General features: G+C 46.2%; 1 protein-coding gene across 3 annotated transcripts in view; it reads left to right on the top strand.

The window, feature by feature from the left end:
• The first annotated feature begins 476 nt into the window (after nucleotides 1-476).
• The window catches only part of CACNA2D2 (calcium voltage-gated channel auxiliary subunit alpha2delta 2), a 226548-nt gene continuing 204873 nt past the window's right edge, over nucleotides 477-22151 (top strand). For all 3 annotated transcript variants that reach the window (XM_074879544.1, XM_074879543.1, XM_074879542.1), the window contains exon 1: nucleotides 477-819. In XM_074879544.1, the coding sequence (XP_074735645.1) occupies nucleotides 695-819 (125 nt within the window). In that variant the 5' untranslated portion in view covers nucleotides 477-694. The remainder of the gene's footprint in view (nucleotides 820-22151) is intronic.

Genomic DNA, 22151 nt, shown 5'->3' with positions numbered 1-22151 from the left:
GGAGATTCCCCTACATACGCTGATGTGTCTCCGGGAGGTGGCCCCCAAGAAAACCGCGGTGCCCGGCACGAAGGACAGCGGCAGATCCGCGGGGGGCAGCACCCGCGGGAGGGGGGGAAAGGAGCCCACGAGGCCCCGCGTTGGGCGGGGCGGGGCGGGGGGGGGACGGACGGGACCCGCCGCCGCGGCGGTGCCCGGGGAGGCGCCTGCCTTTGCCCCCCCGCCAGCGGGGGCCAGACCCCGGGCTGGCGGCGGGAGGCGGCGGCCGGGTCGGGCCGGTCCGGTGCCCGCCCGCACCTCCCCGCGCGGGGCCGGGGGCGGCGGGACCGGCAGGAGGGGGGGGCGCGGAGCGGGGCGCATGCGCGGCGGCGGCGGCGGCGGCGGCGGCGGCGGGGGCCGGAGCGGCGCGGGGGGCCGGAGGGAGGCGGGCGGGCGGGGAGGAGGCAGGGCCGGGCTGGGCCGGGCCGGGCCGCCTGCCTGCCCGCCTATTTGAGGGAAAGTAGCGGTTCGCGGGCGCTCAGTGCCGGCCGCCGCGGAGAGAGGCAGCGGGCGAGCGGCCGCCGGTCGGTGCCCGCAGCCGGCGCGGCGCTGCCCCCCTGCCGAGGACTGCCGCGCTCGTCGCACGAGTGGCGGCGGGGGGAGCCGCCCCGCGGGGCCGCCTCTGCCCCTTCCCCGCCGCGCCGTTAATGGAAACATGGCGATGGCGGCTCCGACCGGCAGCGCGGCGCCCGTCGCCCCGGCCCTCTGCGGCCACCTGGCCCTGCTGCTGCTCCTCGCCGCCCCCGCCGCCCACGGCTACAGCTTCCCCCAGCAGCACACGTAAGTGCCGCCGCCCCGGCCGGGACCCCCCCCCCCACCGCCCCGCCGCCCGGCCCGGCCCGGTGGCGCATCGCGGGGCCGCCCCGGGGCCTGCCGGCGCCGCGCGGGGGAGCGGCGGGCGCTGCCGGTGCCCGCGGCCGGCGATGCGCCGCGCTGGATGCGGGCGGGCGCGGGGGTCTCCGCCCGGAGCGGCGGGGCGAGGAGCGGACCCAAAGTTGCTGGAAAGCACAAACTTCCCCGGCGGGTGCCGGTGTGCAGGGCGGCTGTTGAAGCGTTAATGTGGCGACAGGGGGGAAAGACGAAAAAGGACTTTTTTTTTTTTTTTTTTGTTCCTTACCTCCCCCACCCCCCCCCCCCCCCCCAGTTTCAAGCACACAATATGGTACCACAACCGGCCGTACCCACTGGAGTTGGAGCATAAACTAATAATAGATGGATAGTTCCACAGGCTGTCCGAGCTGGCGGTTCTCCCTCTCCCTTCCTCCGGACCGACAGAAATTAGCTGTAATCTATTGAAAGAGAAAGTCGGAAAGCAGCTCATTTGGGTGAGGGGGTGGGGGACTGGAGAGTCGCTGCAGGAAAGGATATAAATAGATTTTTTGGAAGAAAGCGAGCGTTTTGGAAGTTAATGTTTGGGAATATTTGCTAACACATTCAGCTCTCCTGCATACCGTGATAACCCTGGAGCCCTGTCCCCCTCCACACATCCATGCGAAATCTTGCCGAGATATATTTTAAGAGGCTGTCATCTCCGTTATGAAATGCTGAGGTTTGTTGACACAAAACTGAAAAAAAAATCCAGACGATTCAAAGTAAAGGCTGACACCGTGTCCTTACAGTCTGCGTTTCTGAAGGTGGGGGAAAGATTTCAATGACATGGAGTTAATAATAGCAGTGTTGCCCTTAACTTTGTGCTGCCCTGGTGGATGTGCACTGCTTTATGTCACAATTTTCTTGTCATTTTTGATTTGCTTAAGAATAGAAATATGTTTTATATATATATATGTCATAGGAAGTATTTTTGAAAGCCTTTTAGATTAATGTCTTTGATCTCAAAGTACATTTTTACAGGCACATAGTCAGGCCTTCCAAAAAGAAGGCTTATCGGCAGAAGAAACAGTGTTGTTTATTTGGGAGAGCTGTAGCTTACCGTGTTAATATCTGGCTTCACTGAAGGCATGGTTGTTTGCACTCCTTGTTTATTCAGAAATACCTCCCATTCAAACAGATTCGTTCTGGATTCTTTTGGGTCGTGTGTCCATATTTCTAAATATCTTTGACCTTTGGGAGCTGATGGGTTCCCTTTTCTTGCTGTCACATAAATACAGAAATTCTTCAGAATAAGACCCTGAGAAATGTCTACCTACAGGGGGAGGAGAGGAAAGGGAACGTGCCGGTTCTCGCCCAAGTACCACAGCCTTATGGCCTGATCCAGCATTGCTCTCGCATCAATAATCTTTACTTCCATGAGATCCCTATGGAAGTAAAGGGGATTATGTATGTGGTGAAGCATAGGTAAAGTTTGTGGGGTGTTCTTGATATTTCAGCAGCTTTTCAGGGGTTGTAAGTTGTTGCTTTCTCCAATTCAGAACGCAGAATCATATTATAGAATAAATCTCTTCTGGGTACTGGTTTACAAGTCAGAACTGTGTTTTCTTTCTAACTGCAGAAAGTTTTGTAAGAAGGTTCCTGTACCAGGAGAGACATACTTAAGAGAGGCGTATAATTTGTAAATAATGCATTGGCCTTTCCTTGCCCAGACTGATTATTTTCTATATTGTTCTAATAAACTGTGCCAGCTTTTTAAGCCAAAGCAGTTTTATTCCAGAAAAATTGGTGGGGTTTACTAGGAGAGATTTCATTAGCTCTGTGATCAGAGTGGGCCTGATCCTGTACAGAGAGAGGCAAGATAAGCGAAAACTGAACCTCATGGCAAAGATTCATAATTTCTTGCAAATATGAAGGAATGGTCCTTGAAAAGGCTACTAATTCTGTGTGTGCCTCTGGTGGGAGGTAATGCTGTCTGACTGCATCCAGAGAAGAGACACAGAAGGGACGCAAGACCTCAGCCTGACCTGGTATCTTCTTGCTCGTTTTATTCTGCTTATGACCTGTTTTGTGAACCCAGAGAATAGTCACGAATGGATATTTGATGATGATGCACAATTGCTGGGCAGTAGGTTAATGCTGTAACATGTGGGCTGAAATGCCTTGTGAGCTCTGCCCTAGGGCTGCTGCGATTGTTTCTCGGGAAGGAAATATTTAATAGGAGTAGAGAGTGCAGTGGTAGCTGGCACCAAGGCTTGAACAACGGTCCTTAATTGACTGTTCCCTCCTGAGTAGTTACCTGCTTGCACCCTTCTTGTTTTTAAAGACCTTGGATATAACTTAAAACCTTTTTGGAAGGTTTGTCCTCAGAAGCTGAGTTGAGCTGATGAGCTGGGCTGCTAAATTCTTCCCGTTAGGAGCCAATTTTCTCCTACTTTGGACAATGCAGCCTTGTGAATGATTCAGAGCATTGATTAGAAACCTTGTTTGTCTTTGGAGGTTTTCTCTGTAAATCACTTAAGTCATCTTTCACTACAGGACTCTCAAAAATGAGGCTGCTTTCTTAAACAGCCCCAGAACTGTTTCATTCTGACAGGCAGCAGACTGAATGATTAGGATGTTTTGCCTAAGCGGGGGAAAAGAAGAAAATAAAGAACGATTTTTTTAAAAAAAAAATGTTTTCTTTTTGGTTACAATTGTATTAATTATCAGCAGTGGCTCCGTGTGTTGATTCTTGGTTCTGTCCCTGATAAATCGCTGGTGTTCTACATTATCTCTCTCCTCCTGGGTAGGATGGTTTTAATCATCTTATGCTGAGCTAAGGAAGGCTTGGCTCAGCCAGTTGTCCGAAGGGGAATTTCTCATTGAGATTTAAAAAGCAAAATCCCAGATTGGAACAAACCCATTGGGGCGGGCGCGTTAGGTGATGTCCACTGACTGACAGGGCTGCTTTTAGGAATGATCATGTACGAGAATGTGCGTCTGTGTGGTCAGCGGGATTAATGGCTGTGGAAAGAAAGGCTGTTGGTTACAGTTAATTTTTCTTTGAAATAGTACACAGAGGGATTCCTGTGACAGCACGGTAACAACCTCTGCTTGAATTTCTGAGACGTTAGGTATTAGATGACTGAAAGCCTGGTCAATCAGCGGAGTCCTGCACCTGTATTGCTGTCGCCTCCCGTTAGCGGGGATTTTGTGCATGTGCGTGCCGGACAACGTGGCTGCCAGTGCTGCTGCCTGAACGCAGAACAAACCCCCTCCTCACTTTCCAGAAAGGCTTTTTGTCACTTGGACTTGAAAGAATATTGCCATCTGTGAGAGGGTGGCGAGCCATTTGCTTCTTGTGAGGAAGCAGGTGTGTGCAGAACTGCTGTGCGTCTGCTGGTGAGGCTTGGCTTCATCGCTGCTCTGCAGGGCTTCTGACCAGCCAGCCAGAGGAGAAAGGGATGTTTGCAGGGGAAAGCGCCAGCCTGGGGACCAGCATCTGGTCCTGCCTCTCCGGCATGAGATTTAGCACTTCTCACATGCAGGCAGTAGTTTTGGGCAGCAAGCTGGAGGTGTTACCAGTGTTCCTGTCAGACAGCAAGCAGTGAACGCTCCTGCTGAGAGCAATAAGCCCTAATAGGTGCCCATCACCACTGGAAGGTGGGCTTGAGGCTGGATCTGCTAAATTAATTGCTTCCTTTTAGCAGGTTTTGATTTGTACTTGTGTCATTTCACCCCAAATGAGGTTAATGATGCTGGTAGTGATGGCACATCTGGGCTAGCAGGGCTTGAAATAAATAACTCTATTAGGACTGGATGGTTTAGGGTTTGCGGGATACCGTGTAGAGGAAGCTCCTTCTCTTGTTCTACTGCCCACCTGCTGTGCAGTCAGAAAATCTCTTCCAATTACGGTTTTGATGCTTGGGAAGGGAACTTGTCTGGAAAGGAGCAGAAGAGAAGTGGGGAGATAGCCCTGCTTGTCTTCTGCTACACTCGGCTGAGCAGAGAGACAGCTCCCTGGGAGGGCAATCTACCCCGATGAGTGACTGACAGATAATGTGGCTCCATCCCTGTGAGGGCTGAGCAGCCTCCGTGAGAACTTGCACCCAGTAGAGGCACGAACACCCAGTGTCCCCGCAACAGCCCTGTGCGGGCTGTGCATTGGTGGCAGAATCCGCTTTGGGATGCGCAGAGGCACCCTGAACAGCCCAGAGGCAAAAGAACAGCTCCAGGGAGAGGACCAAATTTTTTTTAAAAGCCATTTGCAGTATTTCTTTGGCATTTTAAAAAGTTTTCTCCATTCCTGTTACCATTCCTGAATGCTTTCTGCTCGGGTATTGCATGGGGAAGGGGCAGGCATCACAGAGTAGGGTATTACTGCTTTCTTGTGACACCTCAACACTGTACCCTGACTGCAGTGATCCCCTTCAAGATTGTGGTTTCAGAAGCTTGAGTTTTTCAATTGTATACATTGAAAAATTGTTAGTCTATATTCTCTTGGGAGAGCGTGTGGGTTCCCACTGAAATCAGTAAGGCTCCTGCACATAGACGTGAGGGTAGAAATGGGCTCGTGCTTGGTGTTTGACAGGCATAGTTCAGAAGCTGCATTGTAAAGAAGCTTTGTGTATGTTGTATGCATGTGTGCAACAGCCCTTAAAAGCTGAAGGTGGTTACATAGGGTCTAAATGGAAATCTGAAAATTTATCTTTGACAAGCTTCCTGGTGTTTGGCTTCAAAAGCCATCAGAAAGGCTCTTGAGGGCTTAAGTGCTAGGGCATCTGCATGCTGTAACATTGTACATGTGCACAAACCGTACAATTTAGACAATGCTTTTTTCAGCCAATGAAATACTCAAGTGGGATGAAATAAAAGAAAAAGTCATTACCAAGCAAAATACTTGAGTGAAATAATTCAGCAAGAAAGGACAATATCTGAATGTTTCGATATTTACTTTTCCAGGAGCCTCTTGAAAGCAAAATGTGTTTTGTTAGCAAAATTATTTTTTCCTCTCTGGGGTGCTGGTAGTACTTTGTTGTTTTAGAGCTGTTCCTGTAATCTAGCCTTTATCCTCAAGTTTATTATTGCTGGATTGCACAGGGAATGGGGTTGTACAAACTGTTGTTATTGGAGAGTTGGTTTGTATCAACAAGCTATTGGCATGGTTTATCATTTGATCTTTTAGAGAATGCACGTGGATTTTCTTAATAACTTTGACAGTTGTCCTACAACCCTTCCAATTCTGTCTCAGACATTATATTTTGGGCATAAATATCATAAGGAATACAAGGTGTTTACCCAAACCAAAGGATTAATTCTTCCCCTGTAAAACAAAGTGTTTCTCGCATTGACTGACGCGTGAGTGATCAGGGTATTTAGCCAGATCAGCTTGTGATGGGTGAAGGGGCTGCAGGGCAAGAGACACAAGGATCTGAATGGCAGTCAGGCCAGTCGAAGGTTGCAGGGTCTGTGGTTTCTCTATCTATTCATTAACTCTGCGCAAGGTCGTTATTCTTGCCTGTGATTAGGCTCCCATGCTGCCTCCTCGGAAGCTGCTTCTCAGCCTGGTGGGGGCAGTGCAGGGGCTGTTGTACAGCACACCTTCTCCCGGGGCCACCTGAGACTGCCTTCCAGGAGAACCAGGGTCTGGCCTCCTCCCTGTGCTTCTAGTAGATGCTGAGAACTCCAGAGGAGGTAATTGCTGATAGCAATCAGATTGGGTGCTAAATAGGGATATAAACCATTTAGTGCAATAGCTCTGATGATGATAAAGCCTTGGGCACAGTTGCCAAAACAGAAGTTGAGTTTGCATATCTCTAATGAGCCAAGTGCCTTTGTGCAGTAACACCACTGAAGTGCATGGAGTTAAACCCAGGAAGCACAGGATGCCACATGATTTTTTTACCACTGATTTATGTCAAAAATCCCTGAAGTTCTTGCAATGAAAAGGAGATCTTTAATAGGAATGAGTCTCCTGCCCCCCCCCCCCCCCCCCCCCCCGACCATGATCCTTCTTTCAGTGTCCATGAAGGGTGGGAATGGAGCTGCTCTTTCTGGGGACTAAGCTGGAGCTACATTTACACTGGTGGGATCTCATGTGAATCCACTCAAGCCCTGGGCAGACTCTGGATTTCCTTGGGTTGTGCTGGTGCCAAAACTGTTTTGCTACTCTGTCCTGCACTGACACTTGGGGAATTCATGAATTGATATGGGTTGTGCCTACACTGAGTATGTGTATCACTGTGATAGAAAACCCGGAGTGATGGATTACAAAAGGCACGTTCATTTACCTGACAGAGGTTGTCTATCTTGAATTATTTATGAGGCTTCACAGCATGCTAGTAAATTTTGTAAAAGCAATGGAGTCCTGGTAATGTGAGCTTCTTCACTGCAGCTTCCGTAGTAGAGTTTTGCTGAGAAGGTACAGGAGGTGGGGGATGGAGGAGGAGGAGGAGGAAGAAATAGGCAGTGAGTGGAGGGATAGAGAGACACTGCTGTTTTCATGTGCAAATGATGAGGTGTGCAGAGCAATGAAGTGCGAATTAGTTAGATCATGCTGTGCATTGGAGCAAAAAATCTGTGTAGTGTGAGAAAGCAACTTATGCTTCAGGAAAGTGGGTAGGGGGGAAAGGATGGGGTGTACAGACACAAGGACAGAGAAGGGTGACAATCTCATGACCAAAATACTGGCAGCTTCCCACTTGTAGGAATGTTATTTTCAGGGGTAGTTTCTTTAAAGTGTATATACTCATTTTGGTGAGGTTTTATTATCTGAGTTCCTCTAAATGAAGGACCAAGCCAGAGTTGGGCAGGCTTTTCTGCTTGGCCTTCAGCGACTGTGTGGCCTTCAGCATGCAGAGCACGTGGCTGTGGATCAGAGGGGTTTGCTCAGAATAACCTGGAAGATGTGTGGCCTGCAGGAGCACCAAGTCAGTGTTACCCAACAGGGAGAGCGAGGTCAGTGAGAGTCCGAGTCTTGGCGGCAGCGTGCTGGCTTGCCTCGGTCCCTGCTGGAACACCATTTCAGAGCTAAAATTCAGTGATGCGTCAGGCACAGTACAGGTTCGTGGTGTAACTGCCACTGCATACCTGATTTGTTGATAAATAGAGCCTTCCCCACGCTTTCAGGCTTCTGAGCCTCTTGGCCTTCCAAGCACAAAGTAAGTTACCCCTTAAACTGTTAAATTGGTGGAAAGAATTGGGAAAGAGTGTTGTATCCATTTTCATTGAAGTGACAAATGAGGATATGATTCTCCTTATAAATACAAATGCCTTTCAACTCATAACTGAGCTAGGTCCTGAAACTTTTCTCTTGACACAAGCTGCCAGTCTAGTTTGCTGTCAGGCCCTGTTTCTTCTCTAGTAGGCACTTACTATTCTTCAGTCCAGAAGAATCCCATATCTAAAGTCTGAGTTCACATTCATTCTCCAAAAAAGAAAACATAACGAGGGGCATATTTAAAAATATTTTTCAGAGCCGACCTTGTATAAACCACTTACAATTCAAAAATGTATAAAGCTCTCACTGATTTAATTTCTGTTGAATCAGAGGTACTCCTGTATTTGAATTCTCATATCTATTAAATTTAATGTAAAAATATCTCTTCATTGTCGCCAATTAACACTTTCTCCACAGTATGACACAGTGAGGGTCATGAATGCAGTGCCTTGTTTGCGTTTCTAATGTATGGTGGGTTTCACAGTCAGATTTTTGGCAGCTGTAACATGGACACCAAAGTAGAGACAGACTTAAGCCAAGCGAAGCACCTGATATTCAGCTTTATCAGGTGTTGAAGATTGAGTCAGATTCTGGGCTGTGAGTGGCTGAACATCTTTTTATTGCTCCATAACAAACTCAGTAGACCCAGGAGGAGCCAGAGTACCATTTCCTCATGTCTGAGGTAGTCTTATAAATTAGAGGTCTCTACTAAGCGTTCACTGTAGTGTCACATTCTTAGGATCAGTGGTGAGGGGCAACGTATTGTGTGGGCTCATGAGCTTCCAGGACCTCTGCAGGGGGAGGGATGCCTATTGCCCAGGTAAAAGGTAAACTTTCTGCAACAGTGTCATGCATACCAGGGGAAAAATGGGTGGAAGAAGCAGCATTTAATTATTCAAGACCTGCAAGCTGAAAAGGGTTTCAGGACAGTGAGCTAGGCATGCATTGCAGCTTCATGGGCACTCTGCTTTCCCCTCCTCCCCTGCCTGCTCTGGGAAGGAGGGTAGATTACGTGAGTATGGAGAAAAAAAAAAAATCAATATTTTTCTCTTCACGCAGCTCTTAGTTTTTATTTATTCTGGGAAGTCTTCATAATTGTTGATCAGTGACCAAAGTGATGACATTATTTTGCCTCCCACAGAATGACAGCACTTCCAAGAGCACAGACCAAAGGAGCATTAGCCCAAAAAGGACCCTCTCTGTGCACGGGCAGGAATGCTTTCATGCCCCTCCTTGGCTGTGTGCTGTGGGACTGGTCGTGATTAAGCCATTTTTCCTGACATTGCGTTTGTTATGATGTAGAAGAATTTGCTGTTGTCAGTCTTGCATGCTGTGCTCTGCTACAGCTATGTTAGGTTTAAAAGCTGAGGAACTTAAAATATTTTTCAAGATACTGGGTCAAATTCACCCCTGATGTAACAATGCTATGGGATTATGCAGGGGATAACTTTCAGGCCTTTGTCTCTTAACTTTTAAGTATGGTGGTGGTTGTGGTTGCTTCTGATGTGAATTTTATTGAGAGATGGAGAAAATAAATGTGTCTAACACATCTACTATCTGTTCATGCTTCGGTCCCAGTTTCTAAATAACCCCATTTAGCACCTGCCTGCCTGTTTGACCTGGCAACAGAAATGTTGTGTTGGCATTTCTGACATCAATACTGCCTTTTTACCCATCATCTTAAGGCTAAATTGAACCTTTCTGTGTCACTTGCTCCTTGCTATGTTTATTTGTTTTGATCTTGTCTTTACTTTAGAGAAAAATCTAACCAGCTCTGTCTTGCTTCTACCACCTGCTAGGAGTTGGGGCTCTTTTTCACCTTCCACAGGTGAACCTCATATCCTCAACTTCCCCCTGCTTCCCTGTGCTCCCTGCCCAGACATGAGGAACAAGAGAGCTCTGACAGCCGCACCTTGGCTCGAGGTCTCACATCACCGCTGTGGCTGCTGAGCTAGCTTGAACCTTTCCCCCCTCTTTCAGCCCTGTCCTGACAGCCTGGCTGGGGCCGTGTTTGCTCGAGCAGGCACAGCGTTCCCAAGCTGGAGGTGAGGCTGCGTCCCAAGGCTGGTGTTCTGCGTGGAGCATTGCCTGTGGCAACACTGGTGTGTGGGAATCTTCTTTTCCTGCCTTTCTTCTCTTGACACGACTCCAAGTGGAGCCTTGTGCTGAAAGCATTGCTGGTTTGTGCAGTTTATGAATGTGATTGTGTGCTGAAAGCAGCCTTTTTTATTTTATAAGGGCCACTTAATAAATGTCACTGATTTGGTGACTCGTAGGCAACTGAGCACATGGCTGCCTTCTCATTGGGAAGTGGCTGCCAGACCCTGTCCTGTTCTCTGGAGTCACAGCTGGCTGGTGGAAGAGTAGGTTTGCCACTTGCCATAAAAAACATGTGGTGTTTTCATGGTAGCTTGTGTAGTACTTGACTTTCAATCTTAGTTAAATCTACTTATTGCTCTGTTTGTGCCATTTCAGTTATTATGAGATCCCACAAGATAGCATGAGGATTCTCGTATGTGAAGTTTCTTCCAGAGAAAACCAAGCAGCTGCAGAAATAAAAGGTTTAGTAAATGGCACCTGTCCTTACAGAGGAATATCAGAGTGATTGCAGTGTGGTGGTGGGGAGCTGAAAAGGGACCTGCTATGGGCTGTGGGGGAGATGCTCCAGGTGTTGCCTTACCTGAGGCCCATGTTGGGGCCACAAGTGCTGCATATACCTGCAGTGTTTCTACTTAAAAACATATGCCCCTTGTTGGATGAAGGATTCATGTGCTTCAGGGGCTGGGTGGAATTGGTGGTGAGAGTGCTGTTTCATCCTGCACCAGAGCAGCCAGCTTGCTGTATTGGGTGAACTGCAGTTTGTTGAAATGTTCTGAAGTTTGTGAAGCTCACTGCACAAAAGTCCAGATCCCACAATCAAAGCAAGGACTATTCCAAATATATAGTATTTTTTTGTCTAACTTTCCACATTAAATTAACCTTGCTTCCTCATTTGGCTTGGCTGCAATATTTATCACAATGTCTTCTCATTTTTTTTCTACTACTATGATAATCAGGTTTGGTATCTATCTTCTAATAGTGTCTGAATAGCGGAATGCTTGCATTGCTGGCAGTGATGTATAGTTAATCTTGAGCACAGATAGCTGTGAGGAGTCCGGACAGACTTCAGTCCTTGGCGGCATGCTTGTGAGAGAGGAAATTAGCCTGGGAATTGTTGTTAAAATGGCTCCTGTGTTAATCTTGCTGTGATAGCACAGCTTCTGTCAGTATGTGGGTTAGCAAGATGCTTGTGGCTGAGAATGAGGGCAGATTCTCACTTTGGAAGAGTCTCAGCAAAGACCTTGTCTTACGCCTTTGCTTTGAGGCGATTTACACTGAGGAATTTGGCCCACTTTTCCATTTCCAGGCCTATCTTCCAGGTGTTCTCTTATCCCTGATTGATCTTCTGGCCTACTTTCTATCCACTATGTGTTAAAAGGTGATCAACCTGTCAGTCTTGGCTAGCATCAGGAGCAAAGCTTGTGTGCCTCAGGCTCGTTCCCTGGGGAGACAAGTAATTCTTTCATGTGCCCCTTGAGATTGTCCCCCCTCCTTGTCACTTCCCGCTGCCGTTTGAGCGTCTTGTCCTGTTCTCCATCCTCCGCTCCCGATAATGTTTTTTCACATGTGCTTTGTAATAGCACTTGCACTTCCCTATTGCTCATTTTGCTGATGAAACCAAGGCTTCAGAGACTCCAATATGTCAACAGTGGAGCAGGAATTGCAACCCAGGTCATGTAATTCCTCCTCCTCTCTTCCTCTGAACAAAGAATCCATGCTCTTCATTTTCGGATAAATGTTTCTTCTGCTATGTACTAACAAGACATCAGATTCAACTGCAAGAACAGAAACGTGGCCAGGAGGATTTGGATTCCAGAGGCAGTTTGTGTCCCTTTCTTTGGTGTTGGGAGAGTGGGATCTGTCGCTGTGCATGAAAAGCTTCTCTGAAGGACGCTATTCTTTGGCAAATGCCTGGGCATCAAAGCTTGGTCAGTGCTGTTCTCTACAGTTAGGCGGAGGGCGAGAGGGCTTGCTGCCATGTGCTTAGTGCACTCAGCACTGGGCTTTTGCAGATTAAATGGGTGCCCTCTGCTGCATAAGCCCTACGTTGGCTGCTTGTGCTGTGTAAATTAGAGTCAGGCACCTTTCCCAAGAAGTGCTCTCTTTAAAATTGTATTTTTGTGCTGATGATGCACTCATTTAGAATTGGATCTCTTGTGCTCATTGCCTCCTTGTGGCAAGCGCTCATCAGTGGGACTGGTTACAGGTGAACTGTTGGGCAGTAGCTCCTGACCATCCCTTGGACGTTTATCCCCTCGGACGGTACCTGAGATATCATCTGAACATTTCCCACTCCCTGTGTGTGTCTCGGAGAAATTCTAGAGGCCATTAAGCTGGGTAATTTACATGCTTCTTGAGCCTGTGCCTAGGGAAATATATTTCACAGGTAATTTCAAATCTCTTGGTGTATGGAAGAAGTCATTATTCTAAATAGAAAAGGGCTGGTGATGTCACGGGCCCCATTGAGAGGACCACATTAGAGACTGGAATTTTTCTCTCTTATGGAAAAGTCTGAGGCATTATATTCATAGGGGTTTTGGATGTCAGATGTTTTTGATTTTAATGTCGATACTCACTTAGAAAAGCAGAAAAGGGAATTATCTTGTGATCTTAGATTTCAGTTACATGTGAGTATACTGTGTGTGAGGGCCGGGAGGAGACATACTTGAGGTATCCACAGGTGTGTGAGTTTTCTGCTTTGGTGTTTAGTGCTTTCTTCCAAGGGCAAACATCAAATTTAGCATCAGGAGGCTGAGTTGCAGTTCTGACTCTGCTCCTAAAAGTCTGTCTGGATTTGAGACTACCGCTTCACCCTTGTAGCTCCATTCTCCTCTCCTGAAAAAATGGAAAATATTTTTGTCAGATGTATTAGGAGGATATGACAGTTTAATGTTGATCAGTCCCCTCAAAATGACATCTGATGGGCCATTGCACTATCTGTGCTTTAATTATGATATTGCAGTGGTGAGGGAATGTGGACAGTAACTCTGAAAATTGTGAAGCAAGGTTCTGGGTGCACTGTTGGCTTATAAGCTTGAGACACATCTGTGCTTAGGCTCCGGCAGAGTTTCGTAGTGACCTTTCCCTTTTGAAAGAGAAGATGGCTGGTTGCAGAGTGGGGCTTTCTTGCGTCAGGGGGAACTCCCAAGGTGCTTGGCACAGCATCCTTGTGCCTTAAGGTGCTCCAGCACAGCATCCTCCTTCCATGGGGTCCTCCAGCACAGGAGGCACATCCTTTCTGGTGTGAAAAGCTGGCTGAGGCTGGAGATGGGGAAATGGAGCCTGATGGACCAGCGTCCTGAGCGTGTATAGCAAACCCTGCAGCACCATGGAGGTGGTTCTGTCACCTCCATTTCAAGAGGCTTGTATCCTTTTCAAAGGAAAGGTTGTATGTATATGCTTTTTCCCCATGGAGGGAGTGGTATTTGTCCCAGCTGGATGGGGAGGAGGAGAGAGGAGGGTGACCTGTGAAAGCTGATGGTTTCATCCCTGTTGTTGTTGTGCCCCGAGTGATGCAGCAGCACTGTGACAAAACCAAACTGGGCTCCATGCTTCCACTGTCCCTACCTCAGAGCATGTCTGGATGCCACCTTACAACAGGATAGGTCTCACAGACAGCTTTTAGATGTGTATCACAAAGTAGTGAGGTAATGACATAAAATGCAGTAAACTATTATTTATTTTTTTAATGCTCTCCACCCCCACCTCTTTTTTTCTTTCATTGCTGAAAGGGACTAATACAATGAAGAGCTTCTGCAAAGGAAGGCGACTGCATATGAAATAACAGGGTTCTGGGTGTTCGGCTGGTGAGAGATGCAATGAGTGAGCATCGCTAAGTGCTTTATAATAACAATGATTATAATGCTCTCTTAGGAGCCAGGAATCTCTCAGGTAGGGGGATGGTGGGGAGAGGGGTTGTTTAAGATGGGGGATTTAACTAGAATAGACATCTAGTGACAGTGACACCCAGCAAGCTCCTGAGGAGTGTTGCATATAATGCTGCGAGAGGCTGCTCCAAAAACCCCAGGAGACTTGGATTAACATGGTTAGAGACTGAGGAATAATGGGAATGGATGACCCTGAATAGCTCTTGTAGCAGGAGGTCTCTGTGTCAGAGGTTAATGATATCTTTTCTTGGTAAGGAGAGAAGTTGTAGACACAAATTCAGCAGAGGTCTGACTAGTCAGTAGTCCTCTATCAGACTGCTTAATATGGCTTGTGTTTTAGTGATCACGTTGATTGTGTTGTGCCTAGCCTGTTTGTGATCAGCTGAAATGTGCAATTGGAAGGGTGGATGCTGAAAGCAGTCGTCCTGTGGCTAGCAAGAATTGCCCAGTGTGCCACTTTCAGCTTGGCCATGTTCGTGTTTTCCTGCAACTCTCCATAGCAGCATGGCTCTTCCTGGCAGCAGGAGCATTGTTGGGTGGAGTGCCTTGTGTGAACAAGAGTGCATTGGGAAGCTCTTTCTTGTTGGGAGCTCTGGTCAGTCCTTTATTTTCCGGTTGCCAGTATGGCATATCATCTCTCCCTCACTCTTTAAACAGTGCACTGGAGAAATGAGAAGTATCTACAATGTATGTATTCAAAACTCCAGCCATCTGGAGGCAATGATAATGGCACTCCTTTATCATGCTTTGCCCCAAATCTTGACCAGACTATCTATAGAAATGACCCAAGCAAGGGGAACTGTTTTCCTTTGTCCGGTATCTTACTGTTTGCATAGCCAGGAGGTGGTTGTTGTGAACTATTCTAAAGTCTTGCAGGAGCCTGCCTCAGCTTGGATAGTCCTGCTGTTGCTCAGCAATGATACAGCAGCGTGGGGTAATTCATAGCATCTAATCACAAAGCTGTTTGCTTATGCTTTAGATGACAGTGTTCTGGTGGCACAATACAGAAACACTACCTGGACCGTCATCTTCTAGCCATCTAGCCTGATGTACTCAAGTGACAGCTTCACTATTTATCCAGGCTGCGAAAAAAGCTCTTCTATCTCCAAATCCTGCAAGGTGTGGCTGTTCTGTCTTCTGGGGTGGCTCAGCCCTCCATCTGGTGATGAGGATTTACTGGAATGAACAAGAAAATGCAACAAGCTATCCTACTTCTGTCTAGCTCCCAAGAGAGTCATGAATTATACACAGAATAAACAAATAACCTGATATGTCTGTCATTAGATCATAAAGAACTTTAATAATTCATGCAGCTTGCAAAATCCTTACTAAGACCTACCCTCCGTAACCTTATCTTTGCAGTGGGGGATGGGGTCTCTTCAGCCTCCACTCCGATTGCATCTGTAAAACAGAAGGAGTCAGCGAGGAGGAAGGTCTTATCATAAAACTTCATCTGTATAATGGGTTGCAAAGCGACGTGCAAGAGTTATCAGCCACTGGGGTCTCAAGGGATGCTGAAAATGACAAGTGGCTGCACTGGGTGAAATTTATGCAGATAGCGTGCTTCATAAAACTGACACCTATTCATTTATTTATTAAATCATTATGTTTCAAGTTCAGATTTGTGACAGGCTTTGAGATCAGGAGCCCAGTTCTAATTCTGCGCGACGAGAGTGCAAACATGGTGGAACCCACGGGCTTCTCTCGCTCCTGATGCGCATCAGCAAGCGTGCCATAGAAATCTAGTTTCAAGATGTAAAATAAGAGCATAGCTTTCAAAAAAGCAGGGAGTCTAAGGCATTAGGTTAGCTTTGGCTCTGAACAAAGGAGTTAATTGTTTTGAGTAGCACGTTGCTGGTATCACCAGTACGGGTCCAGTAATGGCAGCTATTGCCTTTGGCTTGTTTTGCTTGTGTTACAGTCCTGGAGTTGTGTGCTGGTGCTTCTGCCACCACCACGTGAAAGGTCAAAGTATGTGAGCCACCCATCCCCGTAGCAGCAGGAACAGTCGATCTGGACGTCCAGATGTAAATTCAATTACTAATTTATTCCTGTTGTAAGGCAACCAAATTCAGTTTTGCTTGTGCCGTTGGTAAGTGGCTTGATTAAACTCCCCACATGGCAGAAGGCTTCTTGCTAAACTTTTTCTGTCTCCCAAGTGAAAATAGCAAACTAGTGTACCATCTCGAGGTGCTCAGTTCTGCTTCTACTTACAGAAGTAGGAGTTGGTGGCAATGTGCTGAGGTCAGATTTACCCCTTAAGACTGTGACGATTAATTCTTGCACGTTTTCAATGTCTTTGGGGATCCTTATATGGAGGTCCTGCCAAATAACACCCTTAATGTTCAAGTATGGCTGCATCATTGTGTGATGGCCTGAAGATGAACTCTAGGCTGATAGGGATGGGAGGAACTCGATGATGGGGTTAATGACTGGAAGTGCCTTTTGGGCAAGTGCTCTCCTCTACCGTATGGTCTGCAGAAGATACTTATTGTGGTTGCTTTGCCATTTGTTCTTTTCATTGCAGTATCAATGAGGGGCACGTGCATGCACTTGATCAGAAGAATGCAGTGCCTGCGTGGGGGCCTTTTGCAGCACCGCCGGGCAAATGTACCAGCTAACACATTCAGTGACTACTTCTTTCTGTTGGCAAATCATCCACCAACAGATTGTAATTTTCCTCAAACCTACTCTTAGGCTTTAAATTATTCACTGAATTATCCTTTGGCCTCCAGCTCCTTTGCATATCAAATACCACAAATCAGCTTTTTGTGAAGTTTGAAATTCAAGATATTTTCATTGGACACGTAGCTCTCAAAGAATAGTTATCGTGGCTCTTTGTCATACTGGGAGGGCATTTCAAGTGGGGTCCTGCAGGGATCTGCCCTGGACCTACTTTTATTCAATGGTTTCATTAATAACTTAGGCAATGGAATGGGAAATACACTTATAAAATTTGCAGGCGACACTGAGCTAGGAGGGGTTGCATGTACTTTGGAAGACATTATCAGAATTCAAAGTGATCTAGAGAAACTGAACGGCAAGCTGGGTATCAGCAAAATGAAATTCAGTGAAAACAAATGCGAAGTGCTGCACTTAAGAGGGAGAAATCAAACGTACAAATACAGAATAAAAGAGTATCTGTCTGGGTAGCAATGTGGCAGAAAAGATCTTCAGAATTATTGTGGATCACAAACTTTGAGTCAATGAAGTGCTGTTGTAGCAGAAGGGCACGTTTATTCTGCAGTGTACAGTAGTTTCTTGGACAAGACGTTTTCCTCCTCATATAGCAGTGGGTTTGACTTCTGTTGGAGCACCTGGTCTCACTTTTTGGCATGAGCCTTTGGAGATGTAGGTAAACTGCAGAGAATCCAGAGTACGGCAACAAAAATGATGGCATGTTTAGAAAACAGTGCAAAAGAGGGAAAGCTGGAAAAGAATGAGTTTGGAGTAGAAAAATTAAAGAATGGAAAGGCAAAGGATGCAACGGAATAATGATCTTCCAGTTCTTAGGAGCATGTCTCAAGAATTTTTCAGTGTCTGCTGTAGGTGGGGTAAGTGGGAAGAGGGAAGTGAGATTTAGGGTATATAAGAAGGGAACTTTTTCACCACATGGTGAAAAATGGGACTGGAAGAAGGTGCTGTGGGGATCTTGGGTTCACCTTCAGCTGAGGATTTAAAGAACAGACTAGACAATACTTCATGCAGAGGGTTCAGGTGTTTAGATGTCCCAGTGCAATGGTGGAAGAGGAATTCCCGAAGCTGCTGCCATTCCACACATCGATGACTGACTGAACACCTACTGCCTGTTGTGTTTTGAGGTGGAGTTAGACCTTAAATGGTTAATGCTTCTGTTTGCTGACAGAGAAATCATATTTAAGGAACAATTTTCCTCTTGCCCTAAATGTCACTGATGACAAGTTGGTGGTTACTGTTGGTTTTCCCACAGGTACCCATAAGAATATTTGTGCTGAAGAACTGTTAATGAAACACAAATTTTCTCTGTCAGACTATTTTCCCCTCACTTTTTGCCCAGCTCTACCTATCCGTCAGGTTTCATTGTATTGTTACACATGTTGAAGCATCAGACTGGGGTCAGGATGGATCTGGTAGGGGGGGTTGGCACTTGCTTTTTTTTTTTTTTGCTTTTTTTTTTTTTTTGTCAAGACATACCCTGCTGCAAAAAAATTTTAAAGATGAAGCAGACAAAGGATAGGACAGAGAAATAGGCACAGAAAGTTAGTGTTTGAATCAAGGAGAACAAAGTAATTTGGTGATTAGCTCTGAATGTAGAACACACTATACCGCTATCTTTCCCTTCCATGTTTTTTAAAGCTCTTCCTTGGGATATAGTTTTAGTATTCATTTGTCCCTTCCTTCCCTCCTATAATAATGTCAAAGATGCTTTCTTATTATAGGGGAGACCAGATGGTAGAGGTGAATAATGTCTTGACAAATACTAAGAAAAGACTAGTCCAGCAGGCAAATTTTTCCCACCCCTCCTTTATATAAACACCTGTGCACATATTTAAATTGAAAAGGAGTCATAAACTGACGGTGTGGGAGGCTTGATAATGTCTGGAATCAGAGTCAGTAAGTTCTTTGGTTATTTTGAAGGAAACAGGTGCTCTCTGTAAGTTGTATCTTCTGGGAGGGTTGAAAAAGGCAACTTCAGTTTCCTTGATGGGTAAATATTGGCTCATGTGGGGTTTTACAGCCTTGGTATGTAAGAAATTAAGAAAACTCAGAGGGGGCATGATCGTGCACATACATGCATATGTGCGTACTGACACACATGCTATTATAGTTAAAGGATTAAGCATCTTGAAGGAATAAGCCAATTATAAGAAGTTCCTGCACAGCAAAAAATAGACAACACAGTAATTAATAACGTTATTAAATAGCAATATTTGGGCACTGAACCAAAGAGTATGAATCAGAGTGAAGCATTCTTGGCTGAACACACTGCGTGAAGTGTAGACACTTGTACAGAACACTCTGTGTGTAGAACCCAGTAAGCTTTGGGGCAGTATATCTACTTAGCAAGTAGTTTTTTCCTCTTGTCCTTTCATGTTTGTGTGAATCTTTCTCTTATTTTTTGGGCCAGGAAGGCATCAACAGAAAAGGATTGAGTGTCCTTTTTTTTTTTTAACATCCTCTCTTGCTCACAGCCAAACAAGCACTCTCCTAAGGCTGCTTTAAAAAAAGAGAAGTGTCCTCAAGCAGAAAACTAATTTTCTTTCCTCTTACTTCTCCTTTTCCTGTGCCTTTATGAGAAGCTGCTTGCAATGAGGCTTATATTCATTAGTAGTTTGTGTGACTGCCTTACCACCCCTAGGTCAGGTGTGCAGAGGTGTGACTGCAGCCTGTGAAGGGTCAGTCCCGTGTACCCTGAGGCACCGAGGGGCAGAGTGGCCCTGGGCTGAGCTGCAGTGGACTGTCCTCCTGGTGCTGGCCACAGGCTGTCAGCGCATGGCTTGCACTGGTGGCTTGTCTGCAAATGTCTTCAGCTTCTGTACAGAAGACCAGGACTCCAGGCTGCCATCTGTTGCATGCACAAGCGTGTGAGGATGCAGGCCAAGGACAGCCTGTCTCCTGTCTTTCCAGGCAATTCTCATTTTCTTCCAAAGCCACACAGCTGGAGCAGTGGTACAGCCTCACAAACCAGTGTGGACATGCACAGAAGTCTTTGCAACTGCTTGGGTCAGCTAAAGCATGAAACGTGCCCTAAGCAAGGGTTGCTGTGACTAGTGGCAAGGCACAGGCGCCCACAGAGCAGGAGTGGGACAGGCTGCATGCTTTGCTGCCTGGCCCTGACTGCAACACCAGTGACTTGCCTCCTGATATGCTGCTTGTCACAGTAAATGTTTTTGAAGCTCTGCTGTTTTTTTTAAGCCTACTTTATCTCATCTTTAAGAAAAATCAAATATGTTAATTATGAAATCAATTAGCATTTTTGTAGTTTTCTTTGGAGAGGCAGTGATAAATGGTGTTGTGTTTTCAAAATCACTTATGGCCCTTGTTAAATGTTGCACGGGAGGCTGTAAAATATACAGGGGAAGGAAACAAACCCATTTTTTTCAATGCAAGAGATTTTTAATGTATATCCTGAATGTGTGATCATGCTTGTGCATGCAGTAGTTGTAGAGTTGTTAGGTTGGAAGGGTCCTATGGAGACTCCCCAGCAAAGGCAGAGCCATCTGAGATGATGAGGATCACTGGGGTGTGCTGTGCATGTCACTGCTAAAGGGGATAGGGGATGGCAGGACTGCCAGGCTGCTTGCATGTGATTCCTGTAGGCACAGAGCTCCTGAGTGCAATCACAAATACTTGAGCTCAAAGGTTTTCTTCTCACCCATGTTAATTCACTACAGAGGATACTAGAGTGGTACTCGGTTGACGGGGGAGACTGCGTGCATGGCTCATAAAGGGAGCCTGGTGGCTTTCTGTGAGCGGCACTACATCCGTGCTGGTGGCTTCCCAGTCAGCACATCAGCTGTTTTCTTTATGCTTTATTTGTAAATGCCATTTCACAAGAGCAGTAGGGCACTCCAGGCTGCGTGTTTTGAGGAGTTATTGCTCCTCAAGCCCTGTAACACCACCTGAGGCGTGCAGTAATGGGCCAGGAATGCAATGACTGTCATGTCTTATTGCTTACAGCTTCCATAGGAGACACGCTTCAAAGAGAAATCTCCATGTTCATAATGGGCTATCAGTTTCTTTACCCTCTTCATCCTTGCTACAGTTGTCTTACATAAAATTTTAAGTGCAGTGGCCGTAGGAGAGAAACAAGAGGCAGAAGGTCAACCAAGACAGAATAATAATGGGGTTTATGTATTTATTTTTTTTTAAATGGTAGCTTTCAACCCAGCATACAGCAAGTGAGATGAAACCTAATTCTGGGATGTGACCCACTCTGAAGACTTCTGGTCATGGACATTACCAGAGCTAGAGGGACATAGTAATGGGTCAGTAAGCACAAGGGCTGTTGCCAGTGCTGTGGGTAAGGGATGTGCTAGTCAGAAAAAAGAATTTTTACTACCACTGGCAAAAGCTCTCATATAACTATACTACACCAAAAAACGAAGCTGCTTCTGCTATTACATTTTTTAATCTGGAAACCTGGTGTCAGCTATGCAGAAATCCCTTCCTGCCTTTTTTGATAGTGTAATACACTTTTTTTTTTAGTAGTGGTATCTAAAGCTTGTAATACAAGACTTAGCTGGACTTTTTGAGAAACTGCTGGTCTGTAAGGTTGAGAGCCAGGTATCATAAGGCTGCACAATTGAAGGGAATTGCAGTCTTTCTCATGAATGAAAAAGTCAATGGCTTTTCCCTAAAATAGTAGTACTTCTTGGGGCGGAGGCAGGGGGTGGAATAAGTTTAAAAAAATTTTTTTTAAACAAATCTGCTGACTAAATTTAAATTAATTCTAAATCCCAGCCCAACTGAGTGCTCAGTGTCTCTTTTGCATATATCAACAGAGCAGTAGTGATGCTTCTGTCTTCCTCTATAACTAATCCTCTCTGAAGGCTTGGCCATATGTGACATTTATGTGGATATGAGCAGCTGTTAATGTTGATGGATACTGCTTGAGATGGACAGTAATTTTCCCTTGCTGTGGTGGTGTAGGTGTTCCTGGAGGGAGCTGACACAGGCAGGTGTCACTGAAATTGAGGATCTTGCACAGAGCTGGAAGTTAAGGAAGTGTCAGCTCCACAAGTCTTCAGTGGGGTTTCTTGGACCTGTGGTTGAGTATGAGCATATAATTGATTTTTTTTCACTTCGCTGGACAAACTGGAGGAGGGGGCAGGGGTAACATCAGTTTTGGTGTCTCAAGGCTTTTCTTTAAATGACTGACTTGTGTGAAAATAAATAATTCTTGGTGAAAATACATCGGAAGGCTTATGGGTAGCTTTGGACAACCTGAATATACCTTTGACAAATAAAATGTTTAACTGAAAAAGGAAAAGAAAAAAGTACTCAACCCACCCCCCCTCAGCTCTGTGACCCATTATCTTTACACTGGCCATCCCACCAAAGGCTTTGCTTTCCCTCCTTGGCAGAAAGGTGGGCTTGCAGATGTCTTCACCCAT

Source organism: Strix uralensis, chromosome 10 (genome assembly GCF_047716275.1).
Source record: "Strix uralensis isolate ZFMK-TIS-50842 chromosome 10, bStrUra1, whole genome shotgun sequence".
Lineage (NCBI taxonomy): Eukaryota > Metazoa > Chordata > Aves > Strigiformes > Strigidae > Strix > Strix uralensis.
This window is presented reverse-complemented; position numbering and strand designations above follow the sequence as displayed.